We start from the raw sequence: 22,277 nt of genomic DNA on the forward strand, positions 1-22,277 counted from the left end.
CAAAATAGTTTAATCTATTTTTTTTCTTTTATATATGGTTTTGGCCTACCAAATTTACCTAAAATCTAAGAAAAAAACTTGCATTCTATTTAAATGTATAGTTTTAGAGTTGAAAGTATTAACCCTCGTTTTGCCCGTTTAATTTTTGTATCATATGGTGTTAACCAATATAATTAAATTGGTTAAAATAGTTTACCCAAACTTGTCTATTTTGTGTTGAGCTTGTGTTAGGTTTTGGCACCTCTACTACCTATTAGTCCTACGAAATTTATTTGGATTATAGTATTCATAATACACGCCAATGACACCTATAAGAAGAAAAAAACGAATTTGGCTTTTATATCAGCAAGGTTGCCAAACTTCATGCATATGATGATTCCTTTTTCAAATATGTATCTAAACAGTGGCAGACGGTAATAGAGGCCAGGGGGCCATTGCCTCCCCGTTTTTAAACATTATAATACCCCATATAGTTTATCTTACCTAATAGTAGTCAAATTGATTAATTAGGCTCCTTTGTTTTTATAAAATCTTCTTATTATAATAAGTGAAGATAATTTTGTCACTTGTCAATCTCTAATAAGTTTTAATACTTGTCATTTTGTGATATTTTTAAAATAAATAATATCCACATGTCAATTTATGTTTTTTTTTAAATTTTTAAAATTAAAAAGTCAAATAATACTTATATATATATATATATATATATATATATATATATATAACACACATATATATATATATATATATATATATATATATATATATACACTAGCCGTTTGCCCGCGTTAAGCGGCGGGTGCGAAAACTTTTTTCAGAAATATGTATCGTTGTTAAATGAAATAAAAAAGTTATATAAGAGAACATATGTTGAATAAATAGATGAAATAGATTGGAGAAGGAGTGAGAATGGATGGAAATTCAGAATAGGGTATTTAGGCGTTTTGAACCTTGCACATGTCGCTATTTTTTTCCGGCAGGAATAGAAGGTGAAGATAGCAATCAAATCAGTAAGTGATACAAGTAAAATACCATGGTTTTGTAAGCAAAATGAATTACAAAGCCACATACCCAATCACATTCACATGAAAGTAGAATGTAAAATCTATAATTTTACCACAAATGAACTCGATATCAATCTCAATACAAATGCAAATAAGTAATAAACAAAAAATCGGAATCAAGAGAAACCTTACTAACAACCGAATCATGTCAAAATGCTTTGAGATGAATATTTCAACTGCAATTGATATTGATTGATGGGTGATGGCCAAGACTTGGCTCCTGTATACACAAGCAAACACACAGTGGTGATATGTTAGGGTTTTCTTGCGAGAGAAAGGAGAGTGTGACACTTCTGAGAAAGGCGACGACCATAAACATGGGTTAGGTGTTCCTCGCCCAAACCAGATCAAAGAGGAGTCATTTTAACCCTAAAATCAAGCCCATGCCGAGTCCGACCTCGAGCAGCAAGTGTGCAGCGATGAAATATGTATCGCTGTTAAATGAAAACACAAATCAAGAGTCCTTTTTTTCTTTTCACAGGAACAAAAGGTGAACGATCTGATGGCAGTGGTCTTTTAGAAATAGGTGATAAAATAGGTTAGAAAATGACAAATTCTAGCTTTTGTTAAAAAAAATAGGGGAAAGAGGCCGAGAAATCAGGATTCAATGAGGCCGAGATCTTAGGATTTAATGAAGACTCGATCATATTAGAGATTAAATGAATTTGGTCAAAAAATTTTATGCATTAAGAATTGTTTATGTTGATAAATGGGGAAAAGATAAGGCCGAATAAAATACGATTAAAAAGATATGCATTAGATAGTTGTAATTTATGTTTAATATAATGGACTATTTAAAAATTGAAGTGGTATAAAGATTTAATATTATTTTATTAATATCTAATTGTACTTTAAGCTTAAACACTTGGACATCTTAAAAAATATTATTATTTTATTCAATCTATTTATAGAAATAGTTAGATTTCTTTTATAAGGTAGTATATATATATATATAATGTTTTACACCTAGTTTAGTTATATGCTAAAGAACCTAAAACAAAACAACCAAAGAAACATATGAAAATCACTGAACAAATCATAACATATTTGTTAACTATCTCTTAAAGATAATAAGAATAATAAAAATCTAATCATATTAACAGAAATCTTAACTCAAGCTTAGAGTTTAAGAAAACAAAGCCTAAAAAGCTTATTCCTTCTACCGAAAAACAAAGCTTCCATCCAACTGCATCTCCGCCGCTGGTAACCGACGTCGGAATGTCAGCTTCTCACATTCTCTGTGCACCATCTTTTTCCTCTCTGCTAGCCGCCAGACTATGTGCCACCATCTTTCTTGCTCTTTGCAACCGGCCGATGCCTCGCTGGACTCGTCACATCTGATTTCTGGCATGCACTGTGCCTGCTGCTCTCCGCCTCTTCAATCTTCTCTCCTATCCATAAGAGTACTATATATATCTCTGACCCTCTTTAGTTTTCTCTTTTAGACATTGAAATATGTGAGTTATAAAGTATAAATATTAAAAAGCAAACTTATAATAGATGACAACTAACATCTATTAATTTTAATAATTTATACTTATTTATTAATAAATTTGTAATTGTTTTATACTCTAAATTAGAAACATCGTATACATATGTATTTATAAGCTTTTATTATAAAATGAAGGTATGTTACCTGTAAAACCGAAATCATTGTTGGAGGGACTCTTTGTTTTTATATTTTCTTTGTTTTGTATTTTGAAAGGGAACTCGATAAAAAAATCAGTTGTAGAAAAAAAAATTAACACTTCAAACACACAAAATATCACATTTATATTTGGGTATACAATCTACCGATATTTCATATTAGTTTTTTTCGATTATACTTTTAGTATGTAGATTTTTTGAAATATTTCTTGTTATATGGTTATGTTTTGTGGTTTTAATTTCGACCCCATAATTATAATATATGTGTTCCGCTCCTGTATCTAAAGGCTGAATCTTAAGTGATTAAGATTTTAAATCAACGACATATTCAAAACTCAAACAATTTTAAAAATCCTTAAAAGTGTATCTATGTCATTCAATGTTAATTTGGGGGTATAGAATTGTTTGGATCAATGAGAGTTGTGAAACACTTTCAGATTAAAGCATTTCGAGGGTACGCTTAAAAATCTTTAATCGGATAAACTCACTATTTTCTAGAAGGGAGAATGAAGAAGATGTTATGAAAATCTGTACCCCAAAAATGATTTTGAATTGATCATATAATAGGAAACAATTCATGTCTTAAAACTGTCAAATGACAGTTTTATGTCCTAACCAGGGGCTCTGCCTCTTGGACCCTGCCAGGGGCTACCTCCCCTTGGACTCCGTTCCCAGGGGCGCTGCTCCCCTCCCCCGTCAAGTCAGGAGCTTCACCCCTAAATAGGAGTATAGTTTCAACAAAGACAAATTAAACAACTGTGCACTCAACACCATACTATTTTATTTAGTAATTGTCATAGTGACATTAATCAACGAATTAACCCCATTACACTTAAATAATACTAATGATATAAAATCACCAACATTCAGGTTATGTATAGTTGATAGATGAAAATCTATTTGTTGTTGATAACTTGGCAAAAATACATAAAATAATATAAAAGGACATGTAGAAGATTGAGTTTTTTTTAATTAATAAATGATATATTTGAGAGAAAATTAAAAAGCTCAATAAGCTCATTGAAACGGTAATTTGAGTAACTTTTTGAAAAACTAGCTTATAAACTACATTTTTGTTACCAAACATAGAAATATAAAAAAGTTTAAAAAATAAGCTAGTATATTAGTTAGTTGTGACGTGTCAAACATAGCTTAAATAGAAGTTTTTGGTATTTTTATAAATGTTAGATGATGTCAAAATTTATTTTTGGCATAATATTGTTAAAATATAAAGAAGCTTAAAACATCAATGATGTGTGGCTTAATGAAATAGTTGTTTAGAACGTCTAGTTTTCATTGAATAGATTAAACTCAACCATAATTAGATGTCGTAATGACCTTTCAACGAATATAGAGTGTGGGAAAAATATATATTTTTTATGTTTAAAATAAATGTTTAAGTGAACTTTTGTATAGTTAAGTGTATTGTAAGGAAAAAATGATAGAGTTGTATAAAATTTAGAATAATATTGTGACAATTTATTAAGGGTGCTACTGTACTTACCCTCTCATTCACATACAGGACGCATCTTGTATAGGGCCAGGAGGGGTCTCCCCCCCCCCCCCCTCTTGAATTTTGGGTTAGAAGTAGTCCAAATAAGTTAATTTTTTCGGGATATAGGCCCAGAAATGTGAAAATTGGCCTGTGGCCCCTCCTGTCCGATTGTGAATTGTCTGATCCATGAGTTTTAGAAGTTGTCGTATTCATGAAGACGTGAACGGTGAATGGAATCGAACCCAATCCCCATCTTCGTTTTTTACTACTCACTGCTAGTCGGATGACGGACACCTCACGCCATAGTCACCACCGTCCACCACAGCACCGCCACTGCAGGTCCACCCTCTGGGCTCCACGAGTCCACCTGCAAATGCAACATACCTGTTGTTCTGCACTTTTGTCTTTAATCTTTTGTTGTTCTTTCTTGTTCACGAAAGAAAATCAGAAAATCAGGTATGTTTCTCACTTTCTTGCCTTCGTTTTTATATTCATTCTTTTCTAAATTCTAATTTTGTATTTCTAAATTCCATCTTTTCTCAATTTATTTAATTGCTTGTTGTTGGAATTTCACACAGTTAAATGATTTCACACACTATTGTTCCTCCAACTGCTTGTTGTTTGTCTAGAATGAGCTGAGATTGATGATTAATATGAATTTGTTCCTCCATTTTCTTGTTGTTTGAATTTGGGAATCAAGTAATTAGGATTTCACACACTGTTAATTTTTTTTTTTCTTTGTGCAGAAATTGAAGTTGGTTAGCTGATTTTGAATGAATTTTTCATCCATTTTGATTTTTTATAGATACAATCATGGGCAAGATGAAAAACATTCATTCTTTTTTCAAAAGAATAGGTAATGATGAAGAAGCACTTAATGAAAATCAAGAGAGTAAACATCAAAAAGCTTCAACAAGTGAGCCACAATCGCATAACATGGAAATCAACAATAAGAGAATGATATTTTTGAAACCACAAAATCAAATCCTAATGAGGTGGATCTTAAGTAACTAGAAAGAGATCTTGCTAAACGAAAACAAATGTGAGATTATCCAGTTAATTTAAGAGAAGAAGTAAGACACGCTTATATGACTTTATGACCTTTTAATGATAAACCAAGTGTGTGTCATGGTTACGATGCATTTACTGTTAAAGGATTTGACAATTGGAAAAAGTTAATGACAGGAAAAATTGTGCATTCTTGAAGCACATTGGTTGTTCACAACATAGAAATGCAATTGCATTTGCTGAAAACTTGATGAACCAAGAAGCATACATTGAAAATATCATAGTGAAGCAAAATAAAGCACAAATATTGAAGAACTGTTTACGATTAAAAGCTTCGATTGACACAGTTTGTTGGTTGGCATTCCAAACTTGTGCTTTACGAGGAAAGGATGAAAGTCCTAATTCCAAAAATCATGATAATTTCTCCAACTACTAAAACTTCTAGCATCTTATAATGATGAAGTTGCAAATGTTATATTAGGGAAAGCTCCTTATAATTCAAAGTATACTTATGGAGAAATTCAAAAAAAGAATCTTAGTATTATTGAAAATAAAGTTCGAAAGCATATTCGTAGTGAAGTGGGGAATTCATACTTTTGTGTCATGGTTGATGAGTCACAGGATGAGTCTAAAAAGGAGCAAATGGCTATAGTTTTGAGATTTTTTGATGCAGAATGGATCATACGAGAAAGGTTCTTACATTTCGTTCGTGTCAGGGATACCTTATCATTAACATTGAAAACAAATATGTGGAGACAACTTTTACACAATTAGTTTGATGCTAGTAAAATATGTGGCCAAGGGTATGATGGTGCTAGTAATATGAGAGGAGAATGGAACACATTACAGGCTTTTGTTCTTGAGGATTGTCCTTATGCGTATTATGTTCACTGCTTTGCTCACAGATTACAACTAGCATTGGTAGCTGCTTCAAGAGAAATTATTCATGTACACCAATTTTTTTTCAAACTTAATTTTTACAATTAATATGGTTTGTGCTTCAAGTAAGCGTCATCATGAGTTACAAAAGGCAACTGAGATTGAACATTTATTGGAACGTGGTGAAATTGAATCAGGAAAAGGATTGAATCAAGTTGGGACATTAAGAAGAGCTGATGATACACATTAGGGTTCTTATCTTCGTTCTGTTTGTAGTTTGCTTAACATGTTTGATAATACTCGTGTTGTGTTCCAAGGACTAATTGATGACTGATCTACTACTTATTCTCAACGCGAAGATGATGATACAACTTAGTGTTTCCTGAAATCATTTGCGTTTCTGTTTATTCTTCACTTGATGAAGGAACTAATAGGAAAAACTGATAGACTTTCTCAAGATCTACAAAAGAAATCCCAAGATATTCTTAATGTCATGGAGTTAGTTTCAACAACAAAGGAGGGTCTGAATGATTTCAGAAACAAAGGATGAGATTCTTTACTTGCACAGGTACAATTTTTTTGTGAGAAACATCAAATAGATATGCCAGATATGAATGCTCCATATACTTCTACTCAATACCAGCCTCAAAAACAGATAATCATGTTACTTTTGAACATTTTTATCGAGTAGATTTGTTTACATCCACATTGGACAAACGGTTACATGAGTTGAATAGCAGATATAATGATCAGATGATGGAGTTGTTATGTCTTAGTTCTACTTTAGTTTCAAAAGAACACCCTAAAGTGATTAACATTGATCTGATTTGTCTTCTTGTTGAGAAGTATTATCCTGGACATTTTACGGAGCAATAGAGAAATCAATTACGATATTAGTTAGAGATTTTTAATACCGATATGACAAAGAATCTCAGGCTAAGTGGTGTATCAATTATATATTGTTGCCCTATGTATTGTGGAAATTCAGAAACATAAGACGTATTATTTGCTTGATAGAGTGGTTCGGTTAATCTTGACACTTCCAGTTTCTACCGCAACAATAAAGAGGGGGTTTTCTGCAATAAAAATATTCAAGAACCGCCTTCGCAATAAGATGTCAGATGACTTTCTCGCAAACAATTTGGTGGTTTACTAGAAAGGGAAATTGCTGAAAACATTGATTTGAAGTCAGTCTCTCATGAATTTAAAGACCTTAAAGGATGTCGGGCTGATTTGTAATTCTTCTTCTAAGTATTTTTGGTGTTTAATTGCTGAAAATTTTGGTTTTTTTATGTGTAAAAACGGTAATTTTTGGCATTTTTGTGTTTAAATGTTGGAAAAAAAAAATTAGTTTTGTGGAAACTCAGAAACATGAGACGTATTATTTGTTTGATAGAGTGGTTCGATTAATCTTGACACTTCCAGTTTCTACCACAACAATAGAGAAGGGATTTTCTGCAATGAAAATATTCAAGAACCGCATTCGCAATAAGCTGTCGGATGACTTTCTCGCAAACAATTTGGTGGTTTACATAGAAAGGGAAATTGCTGAAAATATTGATTCGAAGTCAGTAACTCATGAATTTAAATACCTTAAAGGATATCGGGTTGAGTTGTAATTCTTCTTCTAAGTATTTTTGGTGTTTAATTGGTTTTTTTATGTGTAAAAACGGTAATTTTTGTGTTTAAATGTTGGAAAAAAATTGGTTTTGTTTTATATATATATATATATATATATATATATATATATATATATATATATATATATATATATATATATATATATATATATATATATATATATATATATATATGTGTGTGTGTTTTCATGTTGGGTCATGTTCATATAAATTATCAAATCATGAAGGTAAATATACTATTTTAATCCTAAAGGGTACACAAAGCAATTTGAAGGTATGTATAAAATTTCCTTTTATTAAACTCGGTATATTGTGAATGGCCATAACATAGTTTGGTTTAATATAATACTTACAAAAAAATATGATATTATTGAAAAAAAAAAAAAACACTAAAATTTTGTGTGCTTTTGCTGAGCTTTATGTCCCTCCTGCATAAAGAAAGTCACCAAGTTAATTATTCAAAATGACTTTTCCCTTCGAACATCAAATTAAAAAAATTAAATACTTACCAAACATAATCCAGATGATGGTGATGATGATGAGCTTGCTTCTTCTCTCAAACTCATTGCTGAAATTCCATTTGATAAGAATCCATTCTCATCACCCTTTGACCACATCTTTGAAACCTCTAAATTCCTTTCAAAATTATATAAACAAAAACAAAAAACAAAAATATAAAATTCTAACTTTAAGACGTTTACCTTACACCCAACAAAAAGCATAAAGTAAATGACATTTTTGGTCCCAAATAAAGCTAATTTTTTTGAATATTTATCCCAAAAAGTTTTCAATTACAAATTTGATCCTATTTGATGTTTATATAACATTTTTCATCCATGTTCCAATAAAACGATTATACTTTTCGACAAAATTTGAAAAAATCATCTATCGCATAACAAAAAGTCTTTTGTTCACAAAAATAGTCTTTTTACTTGAAACAAGCACAAAAAAAACATTACAAGAACCCCAAATGAAGACCGAAATTGCAAGAGAAAACATTTTCGAACCAAAACTGAATATATTAGCAATACTCAGGGACCAAAAATGGAAAAAAAAAAAAACACGTACCTTTGTTTGATCACATTAGCCAAACTCTCGTCTTCATTACCAACATAAAAAAAACCTCGAGCCTTGGCGTTGTTGACTAATCGCCTCCATGTGTTGCTGCTATTCCTCAACGTATCTCCATTTCCCAATATCCACAAACAATGCCTTAACAAATTAACAGATTAAGTCATTTCTTCATACATATATATATATATATATATATATATATATATATATATATATATATATATATATATATATATATATATATATATATATATATATATATATATATATATATATATATATATATATTTCAACTTTTTTTTTGTAAAGTTTATTGTATATAAACCTTGCTCGTGTTAGAGCCACATTTGCTCTTTGAGATCTAGCTAGAAAACCAATAGATCCACTCGAAATTCCAGTTACAGTTGAAATGATTATCACATCCTCTTCACACCCTTGAAACCCATCAACAGTTTTAACATTCAAAGAAAACTCATGTTTTCCCGCTTTTATGACTTGATAAATGTCTGAAAGTTTACTTTGTATTGCAGAAACTTGAGCCGTGTATGGTGTTACGCAACCCACGCTAATCTTTCTGTTTTTCGTGACACTTTCTGTGAATATAAGTCGATAAAAATGATCAAGACTTGAAGTAGTCTAAAGGAAATAGAAGTAAGAAGATGTTACCTTCATGAAGCTTTGTAATCAATTCAACAACCACAGCTACTTCCTCCATGTTTTTTCCACTGTTGGTTTTATCGAATTCGACTTTCCCTTGGGTTAAATGAATGAAGGAGTATGGTCCAAACATGTCTCCTTTAAGAAACTGCTTTTTGTAATTTGGTATATATACGTTTGGGCCATTTTTAATCTTGTTTCCATAGAATTCTTGGTTAGGAAAGAGGCTTATTTCAGGATGCATTCTGTATTGGACATCAAGTAGGAGTGTCGGATGTTTTAGTGACACCAATCTTTCAAATAAGCTCCTTCCAAACTTCGTTTCCCTACATATCTACACCAATTAATCCACACAAGTATAGTTTCAGTTAATCAAATGGTGCAAAACTCGATAGCAAAATAAAAGGGGTTAAACTTAAATGAAAGATATAGCAAGGTGTATTCATTTATTTGTTTATTACTACATCCTACTTTCATTTCTTTATGTTACAACATGGTACTTTGAAATGCCTATTCGGTTATAGCAATGTTATCCAAATATAAATCACTTTACATTGCTATAGTTGAATAGATATTTTAACCTACAATACTATAATTGCATAGATCTTTCAAAGTGTAATGTCTTCATAAATGAAAAAGATTTAAAGTACAAGGTATAAGCTATAACAACACAAATGAAAGTTAGACACTACAATAAATAACTAATGTTGCTATTTCTTGTATTTAGCCCAAATGAAAAGAGTTAAATGCTAACAATGTACTTTTATTAACTTGTTATTTCTTGCATATAACCCTACAAAAAAAGATGGAAAGAATGAATACCGGACTCCCAACTATTGCAGGTAGTTGCATCTCATCCCCAATGAGTATAACATCACGAAGACCCGAAAGTTGCAAAGGGATAAAAGATTCACATTCTTTCAGTTGAGCAGCTTCATCAACTACCAATAATTCCACATTTGTCTCAAGAGCATGCAATCTAATCGAGCTCGAAGCTGTGCAAAAGATCAAACATGCATTTTCCAAACAAAAGTTTCCGATTTCTTGATCATTAGGGAAAGAAACGGTTTCACGAAGGACTTGATCAAGAACTTGAAAGAGCTCCTTTTTCATCACTACCAACTCATTCATAGGTTCCATGTTTTCTTCAGAAATTTCAACCCCTTGGAGGGTATTTCTTAACAAGGTGATAACTCTCATCATTTTCTTTGTTAGTTGTAATGTTATACAAGAAGTTGGCATATGTGTGTACATGCTTTTAAACATAGTTGTCAGTTTTTCTTCAAGAATGTTGAATTTTTCTTTGATTTAATCCTCAAAAGATAACTTTTCCTTGATTTTAAGCACTTTTTCGTAAATTATCACCTTCCCATGTACGTCTTTTAAACCATCATTCTCGCAAATCTCCCACTCGTCATCATCGCTAGCTTCATCATCCACCTTTCTTTTATCACACAAGTACAATTTGTATTCATCTTGATGGTATTTTAGTAATTCTATAATCGAATTTGCCTTGCTTCTCCATCCGAACGTGGGAGACAAACAACGAACAAGAATAGATACTCGATTATCAAGAAACACTTGATAGAGTTCTGGAAAACCATCGATTTTCATTCTCTCACCTTTCCCGAATAAAACTATGTCTCCAAATCCATAAGTATCATACTCTAATGAACCTTTTACAAGACTCATAAAACGTGATGCAACCTCTAACACCGCGTTATTGGTAGGTGCGCATGTCAATGTGCAACATTTCATTTTGAATAGAGCGAATAGAAGACAGCCAACTGTTTTTGTTTTACCTGTTCCTGGTGGACCCCATATTAGTTTCACAGTTTCTTGATGATGGCATTCTCTTGCAACAATGCAACTCCATATCGCCTTTTTCTGAGATTGATTCAGACTGAAAGTGTTCATGGTGTGTTGTAAGTTTAGTGAAGCAGATTTCTTTGAATCTTGAATGGAGCATAGCGAACATTCTTTGTTACCCTGAAATAATCACTCCATGATCTTATGGTTTGTTTGATATGATGGAATGTAATCATAACAATGTAATGTAATGAGAAAGGTAATGTAATAAATCATTATATTCTATTATCATATTTGGTTGGCTTGAAAGTATGAAATGAACAAACATGTTGATTGTTATGTACAAATATAGTAAAAAACTAAATGCAACCAGATCGATGAATATACAAAAGTACTTCAATCAAATAAGATATATTGATAAATAAATAGCATTTAAGTATATTTCATATCCTTTGAAGCATATACTATATGTTTTCAAATTCTCAAAAAGAAGTTTATCACCTTTGAGTCACTTTGGAGTACTTTATTGATGATTTTTATGTTCTTCCCATCCAATTTAGAGTGCAAAGCTTGCCATATATGGATATTAGGTGTCAAATTCACAAGATGAACCACAAACAACATGGGTTTCCCTCTATTGATAGATTCTTTCCGATTAAAAACAATGGGTTTTTTGGATCTTACTTGGATCACATCATCCTTGAAGACCCTTTGAACCAAAGCAATGACATAGGGACTTCCATTTGATTGATTGATATCACCAATACATCTTGGTTTTCCATTTGTCACAGCTATGAGATCTCCCACCTCGGGCTCATAACACCCTTTTCCACTTTTGCCCTTACTTTCCAAATATATGTTAGGGAATCTTGACATGTTGATGATCCCACGAGTAGTGGCACTAGAGATTGTTCTCATTTTGGACATCAAAGCATGACGTGTTTCCTCAAGTAGTGGCTTGATGAACGACTTGGCGTAATCACTTGTTGATGAAAATCTTTCTTCGATTTTGTTTACCTATTAATAAATTTTACACTATTACAATTACCTTTTTGGCTTAGTGAAAGAAAAATTGTAATTTGATCATCATCAAAATTGTAATTTTGATGATGCATATCACACATGACTCAATTACTAACCTTTCCCTTGTAATGATCTTCGTTGAGAACAGCATCAAATGACCAAGAAAACACCTCATCAGTCAACTCCTTTCCCTTTGTTTTGGGCTTATTAAAGCTACTAGAAGTTGCCATATCACTTTCCGATGGAGAAATTAAAACTCACTTAATTTCTTGCTTACTAGAAATGGCACCAGATTAAGCCTTCAAGTTTCAAAAGCGCTAAAGATATATATATAAATCAGAAAAAGATCATATCGTACGACATAAATGCATAAAGAAATCAAAAGTAGAATGTTGCTATTAAGTAAAGAAGATACCAAGTTGACCTCTAGTCAATGAGAGAAATATATAATAATCTACTTTCCAAAAAAAAAAAGCAACACTTTGTTCCAAACTAACATTCTCATTTGATTTAAATACTACGTACACAAATGAAAGGAGATTTCTTGCTGTGGAATCTAACCTTCCCTAAGTAAGTTCCTTCATCAGCACGCTATAATTTACACGTGCATGTCTTTGGTTTCTTCACCTGTCATTTGTTTTTAGGTACATTGCATCCAAAACATTTGAATAAAAAATGGTAGGTTTATATAGAACCAGAGAAAAGAAAACAAATGAAAACATTGCTTCTTATTGGCAATTGATTTGTATCAAGACTCTCGATGTGATTTATAGTAGAGAACTTTACCTTGTGAACGTTAAGAATATTTATAGTAGAATTTTAAAAAGCCCACCAAGTTTGTCGAAAAACTAATTTTGGTTGCAAAATAAATGGTCTTTTTTTTCACCAGGATGCAATTTTTCCGATCTGAAGTAGATTAGGTGTTAGATAAAATGTGTTTGGAATAAATACACAATAGAGAGAGAGAGAGAGGAAAGGTAAAGAAATGCATCTGAATCCATAATGCATCGATTTTTCTCTCAACCCATTAAGACATAATTAAATGGTTATGGTCACACGTGTGAAAAATATTCAAAAACCAAAAAGTGAAACGAGGCACAAAACACAACCCAATCATATATTTACAATGCCATTCTTGAAGTTAAGCAATCAAGCCTTACAAAAAAAAAAAAAAAAACAAACTGATGAACAATTCTTTAAATTGCATAAAAACAGTAATTTTTTTTCTTTTTACATTATTTACACTTTTCATGTCAAAGAGAAATCCACAACTTCACAACTTAAAGAGCCCTCATAGCAACTTTGCTTGTTGCATGAACTCCCCTTGCAGCAATTCTTAACACTGCTCTACTCTGATACAACCTGTTCACAACATCAAACAAAATAAATAAACAAATAAAAATTTGTTTATAAAAAGTATTTATGAAATTACCAAACTACCCACCCTGCAAGAGCAAGTCCCCAAGTTGCCATCAAATAAAACAGCTGACCAGCATGCCATATTTCCATTACCTTCTCAAACTTGCTCATCCCACCCAATGCCTTGCTCAACTCTGCAAGTTTCATAAATTTCAGTTTTTTTTTTTTTTAAAATAAAAAATAAAATGAAAACTTACTCTTTTGCATCTCCTCAGGTGTCAAACTCTGCATTTCAAGAAAAGATTGAGAAGGTGTGAGATTGGTTATGTATTGAAACTTTTATGTAAGAAAAAGAAAAAAGTGTTTGGATGTTTAATAATTTATAGTGTTATAGTTTTATACCTTGGCTTTTGGGTTTAAAAGAATACATTTAGCCATAAAGTTGGCAATGCCATCCACCACCTGTTCATGGCTAATAACTACATAATTCTCATTATCGATTCCACTTTTCTCTTCAAGTTTACCATGTACCATTTCTTCAGTGACCCAAATCCATAAACTTGGTTCTTCAGAGCCAACGTTTATTAGAATCTCATCTAGTTGAACACCCAATTCTGTCAAAAGTTAATCCACAAAATGTAATCAGGTTGAAAGGAATTGTTGAAACATGAAGAGGGAGGGGGGAAATAACCTGTGGTGTCTTCGAGAGAAAACTTGCAGGGTATCCCATCGACTGTGTTGTTATGGAGGGTGTTTAGTTGACTCAAGAACTTTGGAGATTCCACAGTATTTATAATACGAGAATGTAGCTGCAGTTGAATTAGTTATAAGTTTGTGCAATGATCGTGTAAATGTTAATGTGGTTACTATAATTTCTCTAAAACTTTGAAAATAAATATCAATTTTGAAGTTTAAACTAGCTCGGTTTGATCTCAAAAGGTATTGAAGGGCTTAATTTGGGGGGGGAAAATCCAGTAATCTTAGTAAGCACTTTGAGATCACAACTCATCATAGTTTAAGAAAAAATCACCAATAATCTATAACACTATTTGTGGCTCCGAACGAAGAAAAAACAATCAATTTGCATCTATGTATGTGTGCGTGTGATATGCATGATCTAAATAGCGTATACGGTAATAAATCACATACATCAGGAGGACAATCTTCCAGTAAGCAAGGCGATTCGGATATGTTCTGAAGGAGTTTGAGATTCTGTTCGAGTAAATCCCTAAGACGTTGATTCTCCGATCTCAAAGCCTCCAATTCCTTTTCTTTTACTTCCAAAGGTTGCTTATTTTCGTTCTTGTCGCCGGATTTTTCTTGATGTTCAGTCTTGAGGTGGAGGGGATGGTGGTGGGAGAACTCGACCGCTTTAAAAGCAACTTCAGCCACCTCCAACACCGTCTTCGCGGACTCGATCGATATACGACCCATGAGGTATGAATTGGAATACTTTCAAGCGTTTATTCTCAGCCCTAATTAGGTTGATTCTGCAGAAAAGGGATATTTTAGGGCAATGGAAAGTGATGACGATTTGGGGGAGTTTGGATAATCCAATCGGTTGACGCTTCCCAGGGTTAATAAGTTACAAGGCGTCCGTCTTACGAACCTTGGAAGCGATTTACATTTTTGCAGGATCAGCCCCTCATCTTTGTTGAATTACATAGGCCGGACAAATATTTGTTCACTCAAATGAATCAATTAGCAATGGTAAAGGATCTCTTAGTCATAATCCTTGACCATTTCCAGCCACCTATGTTACCTCATGTTCAGGTTCGGCTGGTCTATAAGATATCACAAACTCTTGTGATTCGTGTAAACGGTACAACGGACCCCATATAGATAATATCTCCAAATCTTGAGAGCAAATATCATTACCCCCAACTCCAGGTTATGAGTAGGATATCGTGCCTCATGAGGCTTCAACTGCCATGAAACATATGCGATCAATCGCCCTCTTTGCATAAGAACCGCCCCCAAATCAATGATGGATACATCACAAAATACAACGAAATCCTCGACGCCCTCCAGAAGGGTCAATACCGGGGTCTCACATAACCTCTGTCGGAGTGTCTCAAATGTTGTCTGCTGCTTAGGGCCCCATTGGAAATCCACTCCCTTCCTCGTCAGACGAGTGAGGGGTACAACAATCTTGGAGAAATCCTGGATGAATCTCTGATAATATCTCGCCAAACCCAAGAAACTTCTTATCTCTGAGGGAGATTTCGGAACCTCCCACTGCATTACGGCATCAATCTTGGATGCATCGAACAAAATGTTGTTTTGGTTAACGAGATGTCCTAGGAACTGGACTTTTCGTAACCAAAACTGACACTTCGAGAACTTGGCATACAACCGTTCTCGCCTCAACACCCCCAAAAGCTCTCGAAGGTGCTCCTCGTGTTACTTTTTAGTCTTGGAATACACCAAGATATCATCAATAAAGATAATAAGTAATCGATGGGGCTTGTCATTCTAGGGGTTTAGGCTGCTATAAGTATGGCCGGGTTGGCCACGTCAGCAAGGATTGTCCTCAGTGAGTAAGTATGTTATGCTTTCACTGCTACCGGGTGGGCCACATGAAGGCCGACTGTCCGACGTTGATGGGAGGAGCAAAGAGCACGTCTGATCCGGCTTCTTTGAGGATCACCAATGGACAAGAAGGTAGGGCAGGAGCCCCAGCAAAGAGGAGTTGAGTTCTGCAGGTATGTATCTTTTGCCTTCTTTCCGGTTATTTATATTCGTGTTTATGGTTGTTAGAATATTGCATCAGTTTAGGTAAGCATATATTCGGTTTATTTCTTTGCTTGTGTTTGTATTATATTTTCAAGAAATGTCATATGCCAATTGCACACCATGAATCATTAGTGGTTAGTGTAAGGTCGTTTCCCTTTTGCTGGTTCAGGGTGTTCAACGTTATCTCGACTCAATCTTGGAGAACCAAGATGCTCCCTACAACTGGTCAAAGAGATCATCAATCCTCGGGAGTGGGTAACGGTTCTTCGCCGTTACCTTGTTCAGCTCCCGATAATCTATACACATCCGATGCGACCCATCCTTCTTCCTCACAAACAGAATCGGGGCTCCCCAGGGTGAACTGCTCGATCTAATGAAACCCTTGTCCAACAGCTCCTGCACCTGTGTAGACAACTCCTGCATCTCAGGAGGAGCCAACCGATATAGTGCCTTGGCTATCGGAGCCGCACCAGGGACTAGGTCGATCCTCAACTCCACTTGTCGCTCAGGAGGTATCCTAGGCAACTCCTCGGGGAATACGTCCGCAAACTCTCGTACCACAGGTACATCATCCACTGTCGCCCTACCTGTCTCCCGGGTATCCATAACATACGCGACATAACCTGCGCAACCCTTCTGGAGGTAACGCCTAGCTCTCACTGCTGAACATAAAGTTGGTCGTTGCTGTGGCCTCTCGCCCTGAATCACCAGCTCTCCCCCACTTGGGGTCCTGACCCACACCAACTGCTGCGCGCAGTCGATCACTGCCCCATTAGGGTTGAGCCAATCCATGCCTATAATCACCTTGTTCCCACGCAATGGAATGGGAATCAAGTCTACCAAGTAGCGCTCCTCAAATAACCTCAGCACACAATCTCGGAAGACCTCAGATGCTCGGCATGACCGGTCGTCCGCAATCTTGACCTCTAGAGGGCAATCTAACATGCTCGAAGACTCAGAAAACTTCTTGCTAAGCGCAAGAGATACAAATGATCGGGTAGCACCCGAATCAAACAATACCTGAATTGGGATGTCGTTCACATGGAACGATCCTAAACAAAGTACATATCAATATCACAAACATCATATACATAAATCCGAGGAAAAGAATCATACCCGTCACCACATCAGGTGCAGCGCGTGCCTCCTCGGTTGTCAGCTGAAATGCTCGGCTCCTTACCACTGGAGCCTCTATCTTGACCTTCCGGCCATGTGTAACCCGCGTCGTCGTTGAGACCGGCGCTGCTGCTGATGCTGCTGTCAATCTCGGGCAATTAGCCCTTTTGTGGCCCTTTTGATTGCAATGGAAGCAAATCAGGTCTGTCATCTGTACCGCAGGGGCGGGGCAATACAATCCCTGCCGAAATGCCCCACCTTGCCGCACTTATAGCAGCCCGAACCCAGCCCAGTGTGACAAGCTCTCTCATGTGATCGACCGCACTTTCCACAGCGGTCCCGCCCTGCCTGGCTTTTCGGCCTACCATCAGATCCCTTGGGCTTCTTCCCCGAAGCCCTGGTCGTCAGCCCCTCCACTGCCTTCCTCTTCTGGACGTGCTCCAGATCAATCTCCCTCTCCCTAGCCCTGGCAATCATAGAATCCAAGGTAGGGCAAGTTGAAAAAATGACATGCTCCCGAATGTCAGCTCGTAGCATGTCATGGTACCGGGTCCTCCTCATATCCTCATCACCCGCATACTGGGGCACCAGCAATGCTCTCTCCCGAAACTTGGCGGTGATCTCCGCCACAGTCTCCGTAGTCTGCCTCATATCCAAAAACTCCCTGGCTAGCCGTTGAAGCTCCACAGCTGGCGCAAACTCCGCCCTGAATTTGGTCACAAAGTCCGACCAAGTCAGAGCCTCAACAGCCGAGGCTCCCAACGAGTCACCAACAGACTCCCACCAATCTCTAGCCCTGTCTCGCAAGCATCCTGCTGCATATCTCACCTTCGACCCCTCTGGGTAGAAGCTCGTCAGCTGCCGCAGACTCAATGTCCGCAATCTATCGTCTGACAGCAATGGGGTCCTTCGCCCTATGGAAATCCGGCACACCACGGCCCCTGAAGTCCTTAAAGGACAGTGTGCGAGATCCTGACTGGCCAGATGCCATGTCACTCCTGAATGATCGGAGGCGATCCTCCATCAGCTCAACAATCCCCTCCTTGATTGACCCGAAGATGATAGGGGTTGACTCAAGGATGCCTCTCATGATCTCAGACGCGATGAACTCGCGTAGCCCGTCATCAACCTACTCGGATCCCGAACCCGAGCCTGATCCTGATCCTGATCTGGAACCTCTTTCATCTAAGTCGTGTGGTCACCATACTAAAAATGCACGCATAAAATTCAGGATCATACATATACTCGAGAGATCTAACACACTCTCCACGGTTCCCGGTTTCATCTAGGCCCTCCTTGATTTGAGTACGGGTTCTCTGCTTTCAGTATTACGGGCCCATACTACCTTCCACATCTACCCGTGCTTTCCTCAAGTATTGCTTCGACTTCACCAAGTCCCTTTACCAATACCCTTTCAACTAACCTCATCCTAGGCTTCCCTAGGGTACTCTTCGACCTACCCTCCGCCATCAGCTGCACCAGGAGCCCATACCATTTTCCCCTAACTAACTTGCAGGTACTAATACATATCCGCTCCTTAGTTAGTTGGAAATAGCCAGAACCCCCATAGCATAAAGCAAGCAACATTCGTGCATCGAGTAACCAAATCAGGCATAACCTATACAGGTCATCCTACTGCTGACTAAACAGTCCTAGCATACAGCTCATACAACAGGCCTATAAGGCATCCTCCTAGATCCTTAGCCCTAACTAGCATGCAATTATCAGAATCATGTATCAGGTACACAAGGCATCTTCCTAGATCGTTAGTCCTATTCTAGCATGCAATTCTGAATCAAATCCATATAACATAACATGTATGGCTATCTTGGGGAAAACTTACTTGAGCCTAGCAGGTCGCATGCATCACACACCTTGTCTTTCTTAAAATCCTTCCGTTTAGATTTTTAGAAAACCATTTTATTGTAAAAATCCTTTAGCCCCTTAGTTTGAGTCCAGACACCCCCGAGGGTGTGTCCAAATCCCTCAAACCAGGGCTCTGATAACAACTTGTAACGACCCAAAATTCAGGTCCAAAAATTTCATTTTAATTAAATTGTTCATAAAACATTCACTAGAAAGTATTGAATCAACACGTCATCTCATAAAGTCAAGTATCATGTTTCAACCCACAACATAAACAAATAACATATAAGAGTACAATCCCAGAAAAACATCGTGCGGAAAATCAAATGTGTGTGTGATGCCATGCTACGCTGCCGGCTCCTTCCCCTTAGACGAATACGTACCTGAAACCAAAAACTGAAACCGTAAGCACAAAGCTTAGTGAGTTCCCCCATCATACTACATACCATACAATACCATCGGTATATTTCAACCGGTAATCATCATCGGTATCTTTCAACCGGTAATCGTCATCGGTATCTTTCAACCGGTAACCGTCATCGGTATCTTGCAACCGGTAACTGGGGACTATTCCACCCCTTACCACTAGCATACAAATGCAAGATATAAGCACATAGCCAGGCATATTTGGGTACCGACCTACCCCTTCGTCCTAAGGACCACTATCAGGGAAACTATCCCTATCATGTAACATATCATACAGATATAACTCATAACCAAACGCATACCAGACCAAGATAAATTATCACAAAGACAATTATCTTCTAAGTACTCCTCATTGGTGGGCCGACATTGTGGCCTTAGACCCACCCCTACTGGAAGGTAACTCACCTCATACAAGTAGCTGCTGATAATCAATGCGGGAAACCTCCGTCTGCTGCTGCTCCGGAAATCCTCCGGCTACAAACCCCACAAACACTCAGTTAGAACTGGATCTCTATACTTAGGGTAAAATGACCATTTTACCCTCAACCAAATCAAGTCAAAGTCAAAGTCAACTTCCAGTTGACCCGACTCGCCGAGTTGGGCCATCAACTCGTCGAGTCCCTCACTCTCTACTCGTCCCCATCCGTGACTCTACTCGTCAAGTTGGGCCGACAACTCGATGAGTTCTTCTCCCATTCGAAAGCCACAAGGAAACTCATCCGACTCGCCGAGTTTGAAGAACAACTCGCCGAGTCCCACGAACAGATCTCCTACTCACTTCCAGATCCTCACCAGAGCATCCATCTTGAGGATTTGGGTTTCTGGGGCTATCGTTACTCGATAAATTGCTAATTCCGTGAGTAGTGACGAAGGGTTGGACCTTCTACACTTAAACCCCTCTTAACTCAGTAACTGTTCATATAACTCGCCGAGTTTGAAGAACAACTCGTCGAGTTCCAGACAATCTTCATAGGACTCGCCGAGTGGTTCATCCAACTCGTCAAGTCTAGGACTATCTTCATAGAACTCGCCGAGTCCATTCAACTCTTCTCCTATACAGACCAAAACTGAGACATGCAATGGTTCCAAACCATAAATCTAAGCTGCTAGGGCATGCTTATCACGTAAAGTTGCAAACTTTACGTGCATGCATGGCCCTATAAGCTCCAAAAGGCAATTCCAAGCTCTTTATGAGGTTAAACACTTAATAGGGACCTCAATCACTTCAACCATAGAAAATTTATGCTTCCAAGATGTCCCTAAGGTCCAGATCTGAAGCCCTTTCAGAGCATAGAGCATAAACACATATAGTTTAGGTTTTAGGGCTTAAAACCCACAAATTAAGGACAAAAGGGGATCTAATGAACTAGAGATCAAGGTAGGAACTTTTCTACCTGAATGGAAGCCTTTCACAGAGTAGATTTCAGATCTACTTCCCCTCCTTGCACCTTTCAACCTTCTCCTTCTTCTTCTAGGCTCCAAATTTCCTTCACAAAGCCAAAATCACTCACAAGAACAATATGAGGGCTAGGATTTCATTCTACAACTCTTCTGGAAGTGTTAGGGGCAAGGGAGGCCGAGTTAGAGTGTTTAAATAGGGTGCACACTCCTGGATTAGGGTTTTTGTCCAAACAGCGGCTTACTCGCTGAGTCAGGGACCCGACTCGGCGAGTCCACAACTTAAACCCCGTGCCCCTTCCCGCTCCTACTCAGCGAGTCGATCCTTTGACTCGCCGAGTCCAAGGCCAAGATGCAAAATGCACACAGAATTAAATAAAAGAATACGTACCAAGAACCAGGTGCTACATATGTGTTATTGTATGGTATGTGGTAGTTTGGGGGAGCTCACTAAGCTTCGTGCTTACAGTTTTCAGTTGTGGTTTCAGGTACTTCAGTTTTCAAAAGAGGAGCTCGGGAAGATTGCAGTGCACACACAACATTTGTTCAGCCTAGGATGTTTATACTCTGATATGTTTAATAGATGTTATGATATATATTTTTTTTAGATGCACGGCTTATAACTTTTATATGTCAAAAGATAATTATGGTTATATTACTGATTTAAAACAAAAATTTCAGACTGTATTTTTGGGATGTTTCAAGTTAAAGACATAAAGTAGTAAAAAAAATTCATTTGCAAAAAAAAAAAAAAGAAAGGTAGGATCGGATCGGATCTCGATCCTACGATCCTACCTAAGATCTTACGATCCACCTGTGATCCTACCCCAAATATGATCCGTTTACGATCCGGATTCTTTTTCATACATAGGATCGTACGATTCTACGACCAGAATCGTGATTTTGATAACCATGATCAGAAGGGCATTTTAGTATTTTCAATTTTTCGAGGGACCAAATTCACAAACAAACATGGTCAAAAGGATCACCAATCCAAAAAATCGGGGATTAGACGAAAACCCAGATGAAATACACACAACAGGAACCATTTTTATAGTTTTGACTCCTTTTTATCTAAAT

General features: G+C 36.6%; 2 protein-coding genes across 2 annotated transcripts; both read right to left on the minus strand.

Annotated features, from left to right (window-relative positions):
• Positions 1-8,037: 8,037 nt before the first annotated feature.
• On the minus strand, positions 8,038-12,579 carry LOC145030131 (putative ATP-dependent helicase C29A10.10c). Its single transcript, XM_078978548.1, has 9 exons — positions 12,413-12,579; positions 11,775-12,290; positions 10,792-11,453; positions 10,287-10,749; positions 9,474-9,798; positions 9,133-9,400; positions 8,802-8,945; positions 8,243-8,369; positions 8,038-8,161 (listed from the first exon to the last, which is right to left on the minus strand). The coding sequence occupies exons 1-9, from the start codon at positions 12,524-12,526 to the stop codon at positions 8,123-8,125; spliced, it is 2,658 nt and encodes an 885-aa protein (XP_078834674.1). The 5' UTR covers positions 12,527-12,579; the 3' UTR covers positions 8,038-8,122.
• An 817-nt stretch (positions 12,580-13,396) lies between these two features.
• On the minus strand, positions 13,397-15,234 carry LOC145031735 (elongation factor). The gene is made up of 6 exons (XM_078980346.1): positions 14,805-15,234; positions 14,347-14,464; positions 14,058-14,269; positions 13,913-13,940; positions 13,741-13,849; positions 13,397-13,658 (listed from the first exon to the last, which is right to left on the minus strand). The coding sequence occupies exons 1-6, from the start codon at positions 15,087-15,089 to the stop codon at positions 13,577-13,579; spliced, it is 834 nt and encodes a 277-aa protein (XP_078836472.1). The 5' UTR covers positions 15,090-15,234; the 3' UTR covers positions 13,397-13,576.
• Positions 15,235-22,277: the final 7,043 nt, after the last annotated feature.

Source organism: Lactuca saligna, chromosome 2 (genome assembly GCF_052625555.1).
Source record: "Lactuca saligna cultivar CGN05327 chromosome 2, ASM5262555v1, whole genome shotgun sequence".
In the NCBI taxonomy this organism is placed as follows: Eukaryota; Viridiplantae; Streptophyta; class Magnoliopsida; order Asterales; family Asteraceae; genus Lactuca; species Lactuca saligna.